The 21335-nt window shown below is 36.0% G+C and overlaps 1 protein-coding gene across 1 annotated transcript in view; it reads left to right on the top strand.

Annotated features, from left to right (window-relative positions):
• The first annotated feature begins 3097 nt into the window (after nucleotides 1–3097).
• opn4b (opsin 4b) overlaps nucleotides 3098–21335 on the top strand; it is a 25936-nt gene continuing 7698 nt past the window's right edge. The window contains exons 1-7 of the mRNA XM_016551369.1: nucleotides 3098–3502; nucleotides 12341–12483; nucleotides 12760–12893; nucleotides 19438–19641; nucleotides 19823–19994; nucleotides 20237–20401; nucleotides 20974–21081. Coding sequence (XP_016406855.1) covers nucleotides 3359–3502; nucleotides 12341–12483; nucleotides 12760–12893; nucleotides 19438–19641; nucleotides 19823–19994; nucleotides 20237–20401; nucleotides 20974–21081 — 1070 coding nt within the window. The 5' untranslated portion in view covers nucleotides 3098–3358. The remainder of the gene's footprint in view (nucleotides 3503–12340; nucleotides 12484–12759; nucleotides 12894–19437; nucleotides 19642–19822; nucleotides 19995–20236; nucleotides 20402–20973; nucleotides 21082–21335) is intronic.

Raw genomic sequence — 21335 nt, 5'->3', positions numbered from 1 at the left:
GTGACCTCTGTGGGCTAGCAGACGGAAGTTCATGGACCGGATACGTAACAGTGTGTGTGTGTTTGTTTTTTTTTTTTTTTTTTATATTTGAGTTCTGGCAGCAACAACTTAAATTTCTGCTTGGGCGAGCAATTTGCGGACAGCATTTCTTGCGCATGAAATCACCCACATGCCAAAAAACCAATCAGAATGTGAAACAATAATCTGCACCAAAGCTGTTGTGGATACACTCACCTGAATCGCTCTGTAATTGGCACATATTTGCAGAAAATCCCAGCATTTGGCAAATAAATCTACGGACAGTTACATGCATATTCCCAACTATTTAAAATGTAAGCTCTGTTACAGATGACCTTAAATGACAAGAAATTTATAGTATTGTTATTATTTAGCCATGCCCCCAAACTATAAAGTATATATATATTTGGTACATGCACATTTAGGATCATTCTATGACCGTCTTTATAAATGAGGCCCCATATGCATATCCTGCACTGTATATGTAAGGTTTCTTCTTCCTCTGTCAAGGCATCTACTAGAAGTGTTTGGAGGATTTTTTTTTTTTGTTATCTGCTTTCTCTCCGTATCCCAAGTTGATTGACCAGATAATTCCGGTTTCAGTTGTCCAGAGCCACACAATACATTAACATTTTATCTGCTTTTTGTTCATATGATCTTCAAACTTGCAAACTTATTTTTTGCAGCCATTACCAAATTACACCATAATCCAGTATCTTGATCCAGTTACCAGTATCTTGACAAAACATGGTATAGTTGCTACCAAGTTCCAAGAAAACTCAGAAATTGCTAGTAAATTTCACAACTAATTACAAAGAAACAGCAAGTAACACACTGAATTAAATGTGAAGTATATAGTATTTTCTTTTAAAACATACTCCAATAATCTGTTAACCTTTTTTTTTTTTTACTGTGTAGGCTATTCTTCGACGTTGTCATTGAATTCTTTGTATTGTGCTAGTGAGCATTGGCTCAATGCTATTTATGTTAAAGACTGTTTTTTGTTTGTTTGTTTGTTTTTTTGACTCACCTTCATGTCATTCCATAATTCCAAACCTGTATGACTTTATTTCATATATAGAACACAAAAAGATAAATTATGGAGACTGTTTTCTCTTTGATGTGTGTGTGTGTGTTACCATGCAATTACAATGAAAGGGCACTGGAGCTCTTAAGCTTCAAAATACCACAAAAGCACCATAAAAATATAATTGAAAATGGTCCATATCTGTAAAAATTCTGTTGTGTGAGGAATAGACTGCGATTTAGGATGTTGTTCTCTAAAAATCAGCCCTAACTCATATTCATAAGATAAGAGAAGTAGCAATGGTCATTTAATTAATGAATCATTCTTTTAAGTCAGATATTTTTTTCAATGAGTCGATTCACAAAACTGGTTTGAATGATTCATTTAATGACTCACTGACCCAATAATCAGGTCTCAGCAGTTTACATTTTGCTGGTGGGGAAGAATATCAATCAATCAGTCTATTATGACTTCAGATGACTCAAATTATTAGTGCATGAGTTGTATGGACTACATTTGTGATTATTTTATGGTGCTTTCACATCTTTTTTTGAAGCTTAAAAATCATAATTAATTAGAATTGCATGGAAATGCATAACCAGCACACTATTAAAACTGTCTTTTTTCTGTGTTCCAGACAAGAAATAAAGTAAATGATCAACCAGTTTTAATTTCTGGGTGAACTATCACTTTAACTAACCCCCACTTCAATGCTGGAAAGTCCAGAAAATAAAACAAACGTTGTTTCTCATATTTAGCGAGTCTACGTGTGATTGTTGACAATCTTATGACTTGGCGGTCTTCATCTTTGCTCTTTGGTGCCCTAGTTTCTCAAGCCAGATATATCTCACAAAATATTACTTTTGATGAAAAACAGATAACAGTGAAAGAAATGAAAGTGATTAGCCCCACCACTGGAGTAAAGGCCAGGCTTTAGACATGTCTGTAACTAAATGTTCCAGGTTGATTGTCCTCAATATTCCAAGAATCAGAGGTCACAGTTTGTGGGTGAGAGTTACATCACCTGAAATCTTTACCATAATTGCTTCTTTCTCTTCCTTCTATTCTCTCCTAATGAAAATAAAAACACACTAGCATTCCTCCCAGTGAAATGAGGACGTATTGGATTTGTCCATGTATTGGGAAATGTGTCTCATGACACTGGAAAGCCTGTAAAATAGCAGGAGCAGGGTAAGAGGATAAGTCCTGAGGAAGCAGTGACAAGCACCTTACGCACAAAGCTTGTATAACAGTAGATTTTACACTAAATAACTCCATAAATCTATTTTTTTTTATCCTTGAATAACAAAGCTGCTGTTTGTTAGTGATTCATGACCCATATTAATGTACTTCCTCTCAAAATACCTCCAGTGTTCAAAATACCCAAATTACTACCCATTAAAATGCAATAAATTGGTAAAAATGGTAACGTACGTATACAAAATATAATATAATATAATATAATATATCCTTGTATAAATATAAATTTTTAAAAACAGTTCCGATGGTCACATACCTACACATAATATAATATGTAGTAACAACATTTATAACAATTTTAATTTGTACTGTAGAAAAATGATTGTATTTCATGTATGTTTGTGTAAATGCTATAAGCTGTTGTTCTTCATGACATTTCAGCTGTCAGCTCTGTGGTTCACACACTTAATCAGCATTTTATAAGTGTGTGCTGCTGACTGGCTGTTAATTAAAGCTGCTTCCAAATCTGAACAGGATGGGTGGTTTGAGAAAGACAGAGAGAGAGAGAGAGAGCAGGGAAGGACTGAAGACTGAGCATGTGCAGTTTCATTACATGTAGGATATTGATGTGAACGTCCTGGGCAAACAGGCATATGTAAGGCTTACACTTAGTGTGATTATGAAGGGCTTGGCACATGGCTGTTGGGCTGCATGTGGGATGTTTGAGTTTGCTTAACTGAGCCTCCCTCCTTATGCATATTGGAACAGGCACATGGTTACTGGCATTGACAAACTCATAACACACACATGTTGGGCGCAGTTGACAGCTCATCTCTAGGGGCTGTTGGGCTGCATGTGGGATGTTTGAGTTTGCTTAACTGAGCCTCCCTCCTTATGCATATTGGAACAGGCACATGGTTACTGGCATTGACAAACTCATAACACACACATGTTGGGCGCAGTTGACAGCTCATCTCTAGGTTGCAGACAGAGAGAGGCAGAGGAAGACATCCAACACCTTCTTATTTACTAATGCTATTTCTCAGGTTTAAGCAAACTCTTTTTGCGTACCAACTCTGAACTCCTCTCCCTGCGCGCGCCGTGTCCGCTGCGATGAACGCTTCGCGCTCGGTCAGCATGGGAATCCCCACTCAAGTCCCTAACAGCACCATGGTGTCTGCGGACACTTTCGCCCCGTGGAATTACAGCGAAGTGAGCGCGCACACGCTGATGGAGCTGCCGGCGCAAGCCACCACGGTAAGATGATGGAGTTTGTAATTGAGCCATGTGTTTAGTAGTAGGGTGCTGATTCTGAATGTCTGTCATAATGTGTGTCGTACTTTAAGTCATGTGTATATTATGAAGAATCCATCAAAAAGCAACCAAGCTCATCTTGAAATTCGTTTTCTGTGTATCCAAATAAAAGGATTACATGTATATATTATGAACACACATTAAAAACGAAACATTTTTTGAAAAGCTTGCGCAAAGAGCCCGTGAGTAATCGGAGGAACGTTTAGGGAAGTTTATCCGTTCCATCTCAGCGTTTCAGGTGCAAGGGTGCCAGTTATGAGGGTTGACTCCCCCAAAAGGAAGTCAAAAGTATAAGTAACTATTTTACATATGTGCATTTTGTTTAAAAGATCTTTAGTATGTTTCAGTAACCACAAAAGTTACAAACATAGGTTGCGTTCTTCAGAGGAGGTAACCATAGCAACAGTATGCTGATCGAGCGATTTCCGTTTCGGTATCGGAGTGTACCTCGACAAAACATAAAACATTATTTGTTCATTTGCTTGTCTGAATTACAAACATTTTGTTAACAGATTTTGTGCTTAAAATTGTCTGTCGGATAGTTGACGGTTAGTTAACTGTGCCAAGGGCGCCAAATAATTAGGCTGCGCGAGAGGAACCTCGCATTGCTGGTCAAACTGCTGACAAATATTCAGTTTCTGTCTCTCCACATGGATACGAAAGGATTTGCCTATCAAATATATTAGCTAGTCAATCACGCCTATTGTTAAAGCCTCTGGGAGTGTTCGATGTTCATGGTTATCCATTCACAATCATAAGTTTAGCCAACCATTGAAATGCAACGATTGCACGTGTCAAAAGATGTGATCGGGACTGTAAGTAGTATTTTAAAAAGGTTTAAAAAATGGATTAACCTGTGAACCCCAATAATGACATTTTCATTACCTAAAATTGCATTAAATGATGTTTAAAAGGCTGTTATTTCATGGAAAAAGTATTTTCCACATACCCCTGTTACACATCCTTGCTGTATATATATTAATATTTTTATGGTAGCAGATTTTCAGCTGCTGTAATATCTGAAATAAAAGTATTGCAGGTACTTGTCACTTAATATTTACTGGAACATGCAGTCAAGTTGTAAGTATAATACGTAGCATTGTATCTATTCTGTTCATTTATGTTCAGAGCTGGAATTATTGCTTACTCTCCAAAGGTATTTCTATATGATTAGCCTATATTAAATAAAGTTAGTATAGTCAAAAGTAAACTAAATATAATGTTTTAGTTTTTTTCTCATCTCTTTTCCTCCTGTAATTCCCTAATATAACTGTATTCATTTGTTTTTAGAAATGCAAAATGTTAGACAGTCTGGTTTTTAGGAATAATTGAAGTGATCTTAATTTCTCATGGTGATAAAATGCGGACATATTTGGATCAAGTCTCTAAACTAAAGTCTGTTCTGTAATGTGTCTTTGTGATAGTATGCAGCTGAATTGCTGCACACTGCACACTAGAGCGGCTCACTATCACCCACACACTCCACCAGAGGTGTTACAACCCTACAAGTGGAATTACTCAGCAAATGAGCACAATTTAACAGACTGAGTAAGAATCAGACACATACACACAAATGTCAGTTTGGAAAGTAGGCAGTCCTATGGGATCAGATTGCATCATGAGAGAATCAAGCACATGGGATTAATTGCTTAGAGAAGTAAGCTATTCCTGGATATTTCCTGTTTGGCGATTAAAATGGAACATATAAGAAAATGAATTTAGAGGGCAAAGCAAAAAAAAATAAAAAATCTGTAATGTATGCATGCATAATTTATAGTGCATTAGATTAGAGCATTATTTGCATTGTATCATTTCATGAGATGAAAATATGGAAATAGCATGAGAATGATGTGAGGTCCTAAAACAGAGCTTTGTCCCATGTGAGAGTTTTAAACCCAAATTTTACTAAAGCATAATGCTATCCAGGAAAAATAAACAATTTGCTAATGCTTTATTGCTCACAGTCATTTTTCCATCTCTAGTTTAACAAATTATTTATTTATTTACTTACTTACTTCATAAATCAATAGTGGTCCAGACAAATTTAAGAGTATGCATTATGTCATATGATCGAGTGTTATGGCATTCTTCATACAGAGGGGGGCCTTGTTCCTCTGATGAATCAAGACTTTATTTGTTAATGTCATAGCTACAATACAGAGCTTGAATTCATATTCTGATGTGATGCGAATATAAAGCTTAACCTCTATGTCTCCCATTGGCCTAATTTGATATTTTTCAATCCATGTTTTTTTTTTTGTGTGTTTTTTTTTTTGCACGTATCAGCAGCAGTCATTGCAGATCTAACTTGTTATTTTGGTAACACTTTACAATAAGGTTCATTAGTTAAAATTAGTTAACTACTTTAGTTAACATGAATTAAGAATGAACAATACTTCTACAGAATTTATTAATCTTAGTTAATGTTAATTTCAGCATCTACTAATGCATTATTAAAATCAAAAGTTGTGCTTGTTAACATTAGTTAATGCTCTGTGAATTAACATGAACTAACAATAAACGACTGTATTTTCATTAACAAAGATGACCAAATATTAATAAATACTGTAATGTATTGTTCATTGTTTATTCGTGTTAGTTGATACATTAACATTAACTATTGGAATCTTATTGTAAAGTGTTACCATTATTTTCACCCAACTATGGAGCACTATGTATTAATGCATAGAATTTACTTCCTATCTGTATCTTGTGTCATTGTGTGCTGTCAAACCTGCTGCTGTGGACAATTGTATTTTGTGTAATAGTTTTCACCACTCACCCTTCACCTTTTGATTCCAAACAATAGGTTGATTCTAGTTTTTAGAGCAGCATGGATAGCTTTAGAATTATAGAGTGAATTAATGTGTGGGAGATAAAAATGAATGCAAATGTGAGTTTGATGCAGGAGTTTGAAAGGGAAGGTGAAAGGTCATGGTTGTACAGGGTCTACAGAGAATAGGATGTTTAAAACTATGCCTTAGACATTTGTAATTGTCAGTGAGGCTTTCACTGTTTGCCTTGAGCTAATATTTGACCATCTGCTTGAGTCAAACGCAAAAGTTTTTGTGATGACACTGAATGACAATTATCCTTTTATATTTGGTTGCATAAATTCGCCATTCCAGGGGCCTGCATGGGGTAAAATTCTGAGAGATGCCCGTGGTCTAAAAAAAACAACAACAGGTGGAATCAGCCAAATGTTTTTTTTTTTTTTGTGCTAATTTTACACTACAAAAATGACAGAGAAGTGCTTCTGAAGTGTAATTTAGCTGTCTTTCCACTGGTTGATGCTGCTCAGTGGTGGCATAAATGCATTTACACAGCAATTACAACTATATACTTTGATAATGGGGCTGAAGTGGGTCAGAGAAGGCATAATTTAGTCTGGTTTTTATCCGCCATTGTGTCTTTACACTGAATTATGAGCAAGAACAGACCAGCCTTAACTCAGGTGTTTAAAGATGCCTTTTGTTGGCCCAACATTGTAATCCAGTGAAAGTTTAATGTTTTCACATTAAATGTTCAAACACTAGCTATTGTGGTTGGAAGTTCACATACTTTTGGCATATCTATGTATGTTTTATACATCAGAGAAACAATAGATGACAAAGACGGTGACAATAAGAGGGAGAGAGATTGAAACAGAACAACATATGAATCTATTCAAGCTCCAGTGTCCTTCAAGGTTTTTAAACATTAGTATTCTTCTTAACATCTGAATTAATAATTCACATGGGGGGTGGTCTTACTGTGTCCTGATGTTTCCTGTCTGATTGTGTTAAGCTATAGTGACATGCCTTGAAGGGACATGTAAGATCAAACATCTCTCTTAGAGACAGAGCGAGTGTGGAAATCTCACACCGTACAAGAGATTCACTTTACAGTGTACCATATTGAAAGCCACATTAATGATTGATTGGCAAGTGGTTTGTTTTTAAAATGAACCATTAATTGGATTCTCAATGGTCATTGGACTCCAAAATGAAGACAGAGAAAAGTTCATTGTGGAATCCCTTTTCTGTGGATTCTGATTCTGATTCTGATTCGGATTCAACAACATATGGTCGATCTTTTAGTACCACCACTACTGTACACAAAATTTTTTATTTATATTTATGCATCTTGTAAATGCTTTTATCCTAAGCAACTTCTAGTAGAAGGTACATATTTTATCAGTACACGAGTTCCTAAGGAATCAAACCCATGACCTTGATGTTGCTTGCATTATCCTGAACCAGCCTAAACCACACAGTCTGCCTCTTGACAAAGATATTCAACAATATGAAAGATGTAGTGCGTACGATTTCAGACAATTTTCTTTAAAGTACAGGTCACATCAGGTACACCCTGAGCCATTCAACTGAAATATTTGCAATAAAATTGTTAGAAACATTATTTAACCCTCTGCTGCATTCAGTTTTTTTTTTTTTCAATTATAAAGGGGAAAAAAGATCTTAATGTTTGTTTTTACTTCAAAACAAGAATATCATATTTCTCAATCTGGTTTGTGATGTATTTTGAAAAAGTTGCACATTTGTCCATCGCAATAGATTGTTACATTGGACTTCCATGTCAGGAATATTAGATATTAGATCTAGTCTCCTTCCCAGAGCCCGTCGTATAACATTTGTAAACAAATTCCTCGTATGTGTAAACATACCTGGCAATAAAGCTCATTCTGATTCTGATTCTGATTTTGTTTGGTATCCTAAATTATCAGCAGAGTTTTGTACCCCAAACCAGTAAACAGCAAGCCTTGTCTGATTCGCAAAATCAGTTAACAAAACTGTATTACTGAAAGTCTTCTATCAGCCTGAGAGGTTGACAGAGAAAACCAAGAGAGAGCAGAATGTGGGAGAGGAAGTGATGGTTATTAAATATTGTGAGTGTATTGAATAATTGCCTGTGTTTCAATGCTTGGACTTCATCTGAATGTCATCCCTACTTCTGGACTTCATCCTGTACTTTGTCTGACCAGTACAAATTCAACAAGTGTTATTATACCAAACCAAAAGAAATGGAAAATTACTATTTCACAACATCTTGTGAAATTAAAACCTTGAAATGGAGACATTCTCTTGTCTCTTGCTCTTGAACACCACACAATGATAATATTAAACAACAACAAAGCATTACAAGAGCAAGAAAAATATGTAAAATAATAATTAATATAATAAAAATTAATAAATTACTGTATTATTAAATGGAATGATTCAATGGTTATAAACTAATACAAATGGCTAAAATTGGCTTTTAAAAATCCATCCACTCTAGCGAAGACGCATCAGAGGGTTAAATAATGATTCACTAGGGTAAGAACTGCCAATGGGAAGCCAAGAAAAATGGGTCAGTGGTATCAGTTAAAGCGTGCATAGATTTAAATCATCAGCATCTCAGAGCTGCACATTGTCAGAGTGCTGTTTGAAATCTGTCTCGGTATCCAATGTTTTTCCCTAGTAATGTTGTCAACATCAATCAAAAGGAATCTGTGCAGATTGAAAACTTTAGTTTGAATTCAAGTTCACTTTCCCTCAAGAAAGTTCTTTCAGGAAAACACCCCTGCTCTTTGCAGAAAGGTCTCAGCATTTGTTGGACAGAAAGAGTAGATAATCTCCCCAGAAATACTCTTTTTTTAAAGCAGTGGATCAGCCGTCCTTTATCATGGTTTCTGCTTGAGAAATTTGAGCCCGTGTTTTCCAGAGACTTTCCTTGCCGATCAGTACACTGTCAGCTGATTGGAATTGATTGTGTGTGCTTTGCCCCTATTCAGACTTTTCTTCTAGCTGCAAGCTATAATAATAAGTTGGACGGCACAGACAAACAAGTTCATTCAACACAATCTGTTGCTCTCAGTCTTGTCAGGTTCATTTTTTGTTATTTATAAAAGCTTTTAAATAATGCAAACATATCCACAGTACAACATAATCATTTTTAATTACGTTTAAATGATTTGGATTTTTTTTTTAGATTTAGATTTTTTTTTTATTTTTTAGATAATTCAAGATCTTTGTTGTGCATTGGTGTTATACTAAACAACTGCAGCCCAAAAATAAAGCACCATGACATTGTTCTCTCTCTGATATGATTAGCTAATGGCACAAATAAGCTCCTTGCAATGTGGTGAAATGTCATTTTCTCTTCTTTATCAATTTCTGTCTTTCTCTCTGTCTCTCCTTGTCTCTTTATATCGTTCACTGGATGTCTAAGTGATAGTGACATTTTAAGAGCACTTCTCATGTATTTGTGCCACAGAATTATCCCTCCAAGTAGCAGAACACGCTCTCATCCAAATCTCTCTTCGATAGACCTAACAGACAAGCACTGTAACAGCACTGACATATGAGGATTAAACCAAATATCAGCTCTGTCTCTCTAGATTAGGTGAAATGACAATCAAGGTAATTTGGATACTGTGCCTTCCAGTGTCTACTTTCTGGACATTTGTGTAAGAGTGTCATTGTGGCAAAAAATTCCATGTCTTTTTAAATTAGTTTTTGGGGTCATTTCATGTATTACTTTTCAAAGGTTTGAGGTCAGTAAGATTTTTTTTGTGTTTTTTTTTTAAGGAAGTCTCTTATGTTCACCAAGGCTGTATTTATTTGATGAAAAATACTGTAAAAAATGTAATATAGTGAAATATTATTATAATTTAAAACAACTCTTTTCTATTTCAATATATTTTAGTTTATTCCTGTGATGCAAAGCTGAATTTTCAGCAGCTATTTCTCCAGTCTGTCACATGATCCATCAGAAATCATAATATGAAACCTAGTATGCTGATTTGGTGCTCAAGAAATGTTTATTGCTATCAATGTTGTGCTGCTTAACATTTTTGTGGAAACCATGGTACCGAAGATTTTTTTTGTTGTTGTTGAAAAGTTCAGCGTTTATTTGAAATGCTTGCTGGATAATAGTATTCATTTCTTTAATAAATGTTTCCAGTTCACTCTGAGTTTCCTTAGCATAATGGAAAAGGCAAGGTAACAGTGAGGCTTTTTTTTTTTTTTCTTTCAGTCTCAGTGTTGAGTTCCTGGAATAAAACCTGCTTAGGTATGAATTATCACATAGTAGTAGGAGAGTATCTGTGCCACAAACCATACTTTCTGCAAACCTCTCAGTGTGTAAAGAAAAAGCCATGTAAATGAGAGGCACCAAAATGCATTTATGCTCACATGACTTGCCTGTATACAAAGTATCTGGGTGGATAGGACAGGCATAGTGACTTGCTGACTCACAATTCAGTTAAGCAAGGTGTGAAAAAATTGGGAGCAATTTTAATCATTCAGTGCAACAGAAATTAAATGTTATGGTTTGTTTTGGGGAACTGCAACCACATGCATAATAATGTGCTACGTACCTATAAAGACCTATCAATCAGAGGATCTCATGACAAAGGAAATCAATTTAGAATAATGTTTAGAACAATGTTTGGGATTGGCCAAACGTAAATACAGGGTAATTTCAGTGGAAATGAACAGCAAATTAATTATAGCGCATTGTCTAAAAAGCAAATTCGGAAGACAATTTCTACAGATATTGACTCAATATGCTGTTCAGGGGACCCAAAACAAGAGCCATCTGATAGAGCCATCTGTTATTTGTGTCCAAAAAGATCCCTATTGTCTTATCAAGGATTGCATACCTCTTTTTGTTTGGAGTTTAGTTTTATTCGCAGCTGGTTGTAGGGAAGATAATGGGATTCATAGTTTTATCCCACTTTGAAAATCTGTGATTCAAAATCCGTTTTAAACTTGAATAAAACAGAAAGTTTTAGGATTGTGAGAGATTCTGTACTATTTCTAGGTCTAATCTTATAAGCACATTTGTGACATTGATCATTGATCTTTGTACAGATGGCCAGATGTTTTTACAGTAAAGCACAAGGTGCTGGAGAACATAATCATCAGGTGCAAAATGTATTAAATCAGGAGTGGCCTACTTCAATCAGAGGATAGACCTTTAATGACCCATTAATTTTCCTGCTGCTATACGTATTCCATTAATCCGCCACTGATCTGCGGCAGATTATAAACTCATTAGTTCTGAAATGTCCTCTCAGTTTGTATTCGTGATTGTCAAACTGAGCAGTCTTACAACATCCACTATTGATATCATCTTCTTCAAAAGCTAGCCATAAACTTTTTTCAACAGAGTGTTTTATTTATAAGAAATGTGAATGATTGCTACTCTGATTTGTTAGTCTGTATTACTCACCCATTATATGCTCTAACTATGAAAGTGACCTATAGTGTCAATTCTATTGTTTTGCTCTGTCAGGCTTTAGCCAATCGAGTCAATAGAGTGACTCAGGGATGGATAGAAGTATAAATGGATAAATTGCTAAAAGTGGCCGACTAAGATGTTGACACTGGTGAATTGAACGGCAGTGTTTGATGTACTAATTGCCTCTTAAGAACTGAGTCTGACACAAGGGCAAAAACCGAAAGCTTCTTGCCATTCTAAAAGCTTTTATGTGTTCTCTGTTCCACAAACCAATGTAATTGAATGAAACAGCACAATCCACTTCAAAAACAGTAAATATGTCTGCTTAATTCCATCTCAGCTGGCTACTGAGGTATTAAACAGGCATTATAGAGATTTCAGGAACTACAGTAGAGGATTTGAAATGAATGGTAGCTTGGAAAATTAAGACATTTATAACTTTATAAGTAATGCAAAGCTCAATTATTAAGATTCAATATCCTGTACTGTGAAAATGCACATTGTGCTCATCTGAAATCATCTCCTGGCGTTCTTTTTTTTCTGTCCTGTGCACAGGTGGCAATGGTGCAGGATGTTCGACATCCTTTCCCCACAGTGGATGTTCCAGACCATGCTCACTACACCATCGGCTCTGTCATTCTGGCAGTGGGCATCACCGGCATGGTGGGAAACTTCTTGGTCATGTATGCCTTCTGCAAGTGAGTCCAGATATATGTAGTCTGTGTGATGGCCAATGAAATCCTGGTTAGATCTGCTCATCTAGAGTCATTGTTGCACTGCAAAGGCAGCACAGAAACTGCTGCCTATATATGGGAATCCCTGATTTATATGTATATAATATTATATATATTTATAGAATATATTCTGTTTAATATTATCATGTATAAATAATACAACATAAAATGCCAATGTCACAGATAAGCTTCTTCTTTCTTTCTTGTGAATTGTAACATTTCTTTTGCGTATGTTTTCAGGAGTAGGAGTCTGAGAACACCTGCCAACATGTTCATCATTAATCTGGCTCTCACTGACTTTCTAATGTGTGTCACTCAGACACCAATCTTCTTCACCACCAGTTTGCACAAGCGATGGATCTTTGGGGAAAAAGGTAATCCAGATGTCAGATAATCATGGGCGCTTGATCAAACCCCTGGTTTTCATTCCTAATCAGACAAAACTTGAGCTGAACTGAATGACTGTTTAATGCTATAGCCCGGGGCGGACTGACCATCTGGACTCCAGATCTTCTCCAGAACAGCCATCAGCCTGGCTGGTTCATCATCAAAGAAAAAATGTCGGATTAAGTGATGTTGACGGCCGACAAAAGGGGGCGCTAATGCAATCTATTTTTGCTTAATGCTTATTAGAAACCGAAACTGATGCGAAGGAGAGTGGGCTCATAATGGCAAGCAAAAAACGTTAAGATAAAGGCGGTTGGGAGAAGCTAAAAGAAAGAAAAAAAAAGCGAACAGTTACATCAGGTTACCTTTGTCCACCAATCTCACTATATAGAGCATGTAGCCTATAGCACTATAGTAAAATCCCGGTACACCCCTAGTCCGAACACTCACTGCTATTTTTTACTCCGCATTGTCTGACATGAATATTCCATTCATTCATACATAAAGAGACAGCAGCGATTCTACAACGGGTTACATTTGAGAAATACTGAGTTAGAAAATAGAGTAAATGAAGTAGCCTATAATATGACATTTATTTCAATCCCCTGCTGAAAAAAATAGAAACCATCACATAATTTGTAATGGTTTTACTGGTTATAATGAAAATTGTATTGGTTTTAATGGAAACTGTAATGTGCCTGTTGGTCTCTACTGCTAATTGGTCACCTTCTGTTGGTGGCTTTTGTTAAAACCACTAAATCCTAATGTAATATGTCCCAAAACACACTTCAGGAAACCATTATTTAATGGTTAAAAGTTGATGGTTTGTAATGTTTGTAATGGTATTTGTAGTGGAAAACATTCAAATTTCTCTATTGTTTATCTATGGCAGGGGTGTCCAACCCTGCTCCTGGAGAGCTACCATCCTGCAGATTTCAGCTCTAACCCCAATCAAACACACCTGAACCAGCTAATCAAGGTGTTCAGGGTTGCTTGATAATTACAGACAGGTGTGCTGGAGCAGGGTTGGAACTAAAGTCTGCAGGACGGTAGCTCTCCAGGAGCAGGGTTGGACACCCCTGATCTATGGTCTCTATTGTTTTTGTCAGCAGGGTCACCATGGACGATTAGCTCCATTGGTTTCTATTGTTTTTGTCAGCAGGGTCACCATGGGTTTTGTGATGTTATTTGCCATAAATGTGATAGGATTGCTGTAATATTGTGAGATAGTAGCGACTGCTTGTAGTTGTGGTGGGCCTAATTGGGAGAAAATCCAGGGCCGTTTTGAATCTCAGTCCGTCCCTGGCTATAGCCAGTGTTTCCAATCCATGTTTACAGTAATAGTAGTTCATATTGATTAAAAAGTATATTTTTCTATATTAGTAGAAAGTTAATTTTAAATTTGTTTAGTTTGTACTCCTAAAACCCAGAAGACAATACCATGACCATGTCTTGAAGAACAGTGAAGGAATTCTAGGTCTATTTCAAGTTGGGAAGGTATCGTTTTGAACTATTTGCAAATAATATTTTGACATATTCACACATGCCCTTTTATTTGTATGCCTATTATGTCAAAACACAAAATGTGCCTAGTCTCATCACATTCAGTTAGGAATTACATGAATCACGTAAATGACACCATATTTTCAATTGAAATCAGCCATATTTGGATAAAAAAGTTGAGTAGTTTGCATCTCTGGATATTACTGTCGATAGTTTAAAATTTCTATCGTAAAACAGTTGTCAAATATTAAACGTTTCCCTACTTCCACCTTACCTCGCTCTCTTTCAATGTTAAAACTGACGTTTCGTGCTAGAATTCATGCTCTGCTTCTGTGAACAGTAGACCCCGCCTACTTTGATTTATTTTGACATTGATGAGCACTGTTAGACCGCTAAATTAAACCAGCCAGACCAGCCTAAATTAAAAAAATGTATCTTTTAAACCTTTTTGTCATCCTAACAACAAACTGATTGCTGCATAAATGGAGGGCAGTAGAGCAGTGCAGGAATTTCAGATATTTGGGAGGGGCAATTTGGCCATTTCTAATTATTGGGGGGACTTGTCCCCATCGTGTACTGTGGTTATGGCCCTGTGTGGAATAGCAGTTAGCGACTCATGACTGAACTGCTCTCTACAACGGCGTTATATTACAGATGTAATCTCTCATTCAAGCTCTCTTAAACATATTATTGCAATTACTTTGTATAAGTCCTAAAAACCTCTCCTGAAAGGACAACAATTGCATGATTACATATTCATCATGCAGTAGCATGTGTGGGATTAATGTGATGCTCTAATGTTAGGCTTTCGAATAATGCCACAGATAAAAAACAGAAAATGTCAGGTCATCTGAGGATCCCTTGATCACTGATGGTCTTGTTTAGATTTCAAACCTTTTAAACACTTAACCCCTTGCTGCACAGGCTATGCAAACTACACAAACTACAAACTACACAAAATGACCCCTATTCATTTTCAATGTTATTTCATGCTTGGCTGGGCTTTTTTCTTTTCTTTTGAAATCAGTTTATTTCAGCATGTAATATTCCCTGCTCTATGAATTCCATGATCCATGAATATTCAAAATATCTTTTTTCAATGACCACAAATTAATATTTTTTTCTTCGGTTTTGTGTTACTACATTAAGTTTACACACATGGGTCAAAAATGACCCATCTATACAAGCGTGATAAAACAAAAGAATAAAGACATTTTGTTAAAATAATTATTTTAGCAGTTATTTAGACCAACACATTTAACACTTGCAATATGTGGTGGCTGTAGTTTTTTTTTTTTTTATTCCACATCTTCCCATTGCCACTGTAATATGGTTTTGAAGGTGGGCCGTGCCCTCCAAGAGCATCTTCAAATGTGGCATGACAAGCTCTTTGACCAGCTCTTTGATGAATAGTCGCCTTGCATTGGTCACCCCACCCATGTAATCAGGGTGCTGTGCAGTGAAGTTGGTGTAGCGTCGGTCCTGGAGAGCCACAGTCCTGTAAAGTTTTGCTTCAACCTTGATTAAAAACTCACCTGCCTCTAGCTTTCTAGTAACCTAGAAACCTTGTTTAGGTGTGTTTGATTTAGGGTTGGAGATGCACTCTGCAGGACTGTGGTTCTCCAGGACCGACATTGGCCACCCTGGTGTAGACATTGAGGGTGGTAACATCCAGCTCATTGTACCACAGTACCATGAGCCACCTAGGTGTTCTCCGCTTACATGAGATGTGAACCATTTTTACTCAATCTGTTGGACTGGGTCTGAATTTCCTCTTCAGATGACTCATCAGACAAGTCTTCAATGTCATCAAATGAGTATTCTTCGTCTAGGAGAGCTGGATTTACACCCACAACTCCAGATTGACCCTGTGGCACATAGTCTAGGTAATCAGGATCAGATATTTCAGACTCTGAATCAGGACTAAAAATTGCTTAATTTTCCTGTTCTTTATGCAGAATCTCTACAACCATTTCAGCCGTTAATCTTGAATGACTGGGACCAGCCATACTAACACTCTGGATAAAGAAAATCAAAAGCACAAGAATATTTTCGAATGCATCAAAACAGTTCACAGTTCAGTATATACTTGAACAATCAAATAGTTGTTCAAGTATATACTTATTATATATTGTTACTGTCACACAGAAACCTTGTATGTCCAAAACTGTTACTTTTCAGGAACAGTGACAGACATAGAGGGTGACCAATAGCATTGATTTATGACAAAAAAAATCTACTTTTATTTTGTTGACCTAGCTAACATTAGCTAGCTAGAATAGAATATGTCAACAACAAGCTAGCTAATAGTACTTTTCTGCAGTAAATATGTTCCTTGCCAAAAATTTGCAAATATCAAAGGTTCTGATATGGGTCATTTTTGACCCATGTGTGTAAAGTTGATGTAGAAATACAAAAACTGTGTTTGTTTATAAAGTAAAGAAAAATAAACATAATGATTTGTGGAAATCAAAAACAAGATATTTAATGAATACCTGGAATAATAAATGATAAAATGCATTTCTTTCAAAGATTTAGCAAAGAAACACTCAGCCATGATTGAAATAACATTGGAAATGAATACGGGTCATTTTAGACCCATGTTGTGCATTAGAAGGGTAGTGATACCAAAATGATTTTTATTAAAAAAGTAAGAAAGGAAAAATGAAAATAAGGTTTTGTGATGATCAAAAACAAGTTAATTGAGGAATATGTGGAATACGGAATGATGAAGAGCTTGAAAAGAGTCCGCACATTCAAACATTAAAGCATCACAAGCGAGATGAGAACGATATATGCAATTTACTGAATAAAACAAGGCAAACGTTTCGGTCACATGTTGACCATTTTCAATGCCAAGCTAACAGGCTGCTTCTCGAATACGGAATGATGAAATTAATTTCTTGCAAAGATATAGAAAATAAAAACTCAGTCGGGTCACTTTAGACCCATGTTGTGCATTGAAGGGTTAAAGTGTGTTCTTTGAAGTGAAGTTGCTGGATGGTTGAAGAAGTGGAATGACTCAAACTCTCTTGAGGTCTCTCTTCAACCTGAGGAATGTGTGAGAGATCTGCCACACTTTCTCTGAATGATGTTCAATAAAACACCCTCACAGTGCTGTAGGGCAGCTTTATAAGAAGGTGAAGAGAAATGTGACAGTGGCACCCACTCACGGAGGAAGGACATAGACATATTCACCCAATCACTATCATTATATGAGTTTATGTTGTCTTAAATCATAGTAGATCAGAATTTAACAAGCTTTCTCTGCCTGGATCATCCTGAATCTTACAACCCCCAGCAACCATACATTGTTCACATTGTTTAGTTGTCAATATTTTATCCACGGTGTTATTGTAGTTTTACAAGTATACTAAAAAAATGGTGAATTTAACAAACAATTACAAAGAACACATTGAAATAAATGTGAAATTTTTAGATTGAAAAACTGCAATAGTATTTTGTTACTCATGTAATTTCAATAATCTTTATTTTATTTACAGCTTCATTTTTTATATTAATATGAATATATATATATATATTATATATACTAAGCAGTACAGTGTACAGTCAGCCAGCAATTATTGCAAAAATAAAACCCTTCAGAATGGTACAAAATCACCTGATTGTACAATATACCTAGCTACACAATATATAATATTCAAACAGTAGGAAAAGTTTGTTCCTTGTTCTTGTTCTCTCTGGTCTTCTCATAGTCAGGGCTATAATCGAGCAAAGGTTTCCAGCAATGTTTAAATTACTAGTCAATAAATATGGGCTTTTCAATGACAGGTTCTTAAACTTATACTTTTTTTCCATTCTGTAAAATGAAAAACCTGTTCACATTAGTGACATTTCCAAAGCAATTATAGATTCACGGGGTTACAAGGTATCCCATTATTATTATAATTGCACATCCACAGTTGCCAGCATGTGCAGCTTGTATAAATTCACTAGTATTTCTATGTTGATAAGGAAAACATGTTCTTTTTCATCTGAGCCATTTTCTAGTCTTGTTCTTTTCATATGGAAGCTTGACTGAGGCGGTTGATTTATAGGGATTCTGTAGTATGATTTATTACTCATACAGTATGGAAGAAACAATGTGAAGAACTTGCTTTATTAATGCAGTACTGGATTATATATTCAGTGCGTTATGAAATGCATAAAAGGATTAGTTCACTCAAAAATCAAAATGTGCTGAAAATGTACGCACCCACAGGCTATATAAGAAGTCGATGAGTTTGTTTCTTCACTGTAACAGATTTCGAGAAATGAAACATTACATTGCTTGTTTACCAATGAATCTTCTGCAGTGAATGGGTGCCGTCAGATTGAAAGTTCAAACAGTTGATAAACATCACAATGATCCACACGACTAGTCCACTAGTCCATCAATTAACATTTTGTGAAGTGAAAAGCCTCATGTTTGTAATGAGTTTATCATTATGATGTTTTTAACTTCAAACCATTGATATCAGCTAAAATAGGAGTCCTCTATCCATAATATTGCTTTCTTCAGTAAAATAAGTTGTCTGGTCTAAATCAGGAGAGAAATATGCGCAGATCAAGCACCATTTACAAGCAATAACAGTCCAAAAGAGTTCTAAAACAAATATGTCAGTGGATTTTGATATGAAAGGAAACCAGGGGATGGACTTTTTTAATTGGAGGAATTGTTGTTATGGATTATGACCTGGTATTTTGGCCAGAAGCAACAGTTTAAAGTTAAATGCCTTACTGATGGATTTGTTTCTTACAAACATGCAGTTTTTCACTTTACAAGACAATAATTATTGACTGCAGTCGTTTGGATTACTTGTAGATTATTGTGATGTTGTTATCAGTTGTTTAGACTCTGACGGCACCCATTCACTGCAGAGGATCCATTGGTGAACAAGTGATGTAATGTTACATTTCCTCAAATCTGTTCCAATGAAGAAACAAACTGAGGGTAAATTTTCATTTTTGGGTGAACTATTCCTATTTCTGTTTGTAGTATTCCTTTTCATTTCTCTCTCTCCACAGGTTGTGAGTTATATGCATTCTGCGGCGCTCTGTTTGGTATCTGCTCAATGATCACACTCATGATTATTGCAGTAGATCGATACTTTGTGATTACTCGTCCTTTGGCCTCTATTGGCGTTATGTCATGCAAACGAGCCCTGTTGATACTCTCTGCTGCTTGGGCGTACTCTATGGGCTGGAGCCTGCCTCCATTCTTTGGATGGAGTAAGTGTTAACAATCACTCACTTAACAGGGGCATTTTGTCTAAGGAGACAAGAGAGGCATTTAATTAGGAAATTCAAGACTGAATAATGTATATGTCCCTCATTTGTTACCCCAAACCCAGAAAGGGAATTGTACCTCTTCATTTCAGCAGCAGAATAAACTTGTATTTTATATTCTCAGGTGCATATGTCCCTGAAGGTCTGCTGACGTCCTGTTCATGGGATTACATGACTTTCAGTCCTTCTGTACGTGCCTACACAATGCTGCTCTTTACTTTTGTTTTCTTCATCCCCCTCTTTGTCATCATGTATTGCTACTTCTTCATCTTCAGGGCCATCCGAGATACCAACAGGTACATTCTTTTACCATATTTATGAGCGTATTTGACCATGTTTCTGTCCTGGAAGTAGGAAAAAGACTGTTTTTCTGTAAACAGGTGTATTATTTATCAAAAAGAGATCAATTTTAGATTAGTGCAGTGTTACAGTGATCTTTACAAAGACCTCGGCTTTGTAAACTGATGTATATGCTGTCTCTTCTTGTGTGTACTGTATCTATCTATTTGTTTACACGTCTGTATGATGGGAATAACAGAGCTGTGGGAAAAATCAATGGAGAAGGAGGGCCCAGAGACTCTATCAAGAAGATGCATCGAATGAAAAATGAATGGAAGATGGCAAAGATAGCACTCATAGTGATCCTTTTGTATGTTATCTCCTGGTCTCCATACTCCTGTGTGGCTCTTACTGCTTTTGCTGGGTGAGAATCAATATGTCTTACACCCACAATCCATTGCTTTTATTACATCCTTCTTGATGATGTTAGCTGTTGACTTTAGCTTATTTTTTTGTTTGTTTTACTTATTGCTTTAAAAAAAAAAAACTTATTTATAGTTACCAGAGGAAACTAAAACAGCTAAATATTTGACGGACAAAGTCATAGTTCACTTGTCACTGCAACTATGCTTACACACACTAATCACTGCTAGTGCACTCTAGTAGACTCTAGTTATTTTCTCAGACAGTACAAACACTGTCTAGACACTCAAGGCAGAAATATGTCATATTAAAAAGAGCAGAGATAGCTTTAAATTAAAGATGATAAAAAAATGATCCATTTATCTCAATCATCATGAGGTACATTGTGTTCCAAGTGAAAAGTCGATATTTTTTAAAGGTAGCTATAAGTAGCTAAGGAGCTAGCAATGAAACTTTCTTAAAAGTTTTTGATAAATATGGCACTAAATTCATATATAAAATAATATAATATAATATAATATATTAATTAACCATAATGATGTGTAATGTTATGTCCTCTCACTCTTTCCACAGCTACGCTGACATGCTCACACCCTACATGAACTCTGTGCCTGCTGTGATTGCCAAAGCATCCGCTATCCACAACCCAATCATCTATGCCATCACTCACCCCAAATACAGGTGTGATGATGCTCAACATAAACCTTTTTACAAACAGTTGTCTATTCTGTTGCGTTTTAAAAAATGATGAATATTCACGGCTATTAGTAGATGTACATTCACAGTAATTTTAACAAATGATTACAATTATATGAATTATACTGTGACTTCACAGTGTACAGGAGCAAAAAATAACTGATATGTAATTTGGATTGTGGCAGAAAATTACCAAGCTTGCACTGATTTTTTATCAAAATCATGAAATCACACTAGTG

This window comes from Sinocyclocheilus rhinocerous, unplaced genomic scaffold, assembly GCF_001515625.1.
Source record: "Sinocyclocheilus rhinocerous isolate Xijiao unplaced genomic scaffold, SAMN03320098_v1.1 scaffold251, whole genome shotgun sequence".
Lineage (NCBI taxonomy): Eukaryota > Metazoa > Chordata > Actinopteri > Cypriniformes > Cyprinidae > Sinocyclocheilus > Sinocyclocheilus rhinocerous.
The sequence above is the reverse complement of the archived record's forward strand: the minus strand, read 5'-3'. Positions and strand labels throughout refer to the sequence as shown.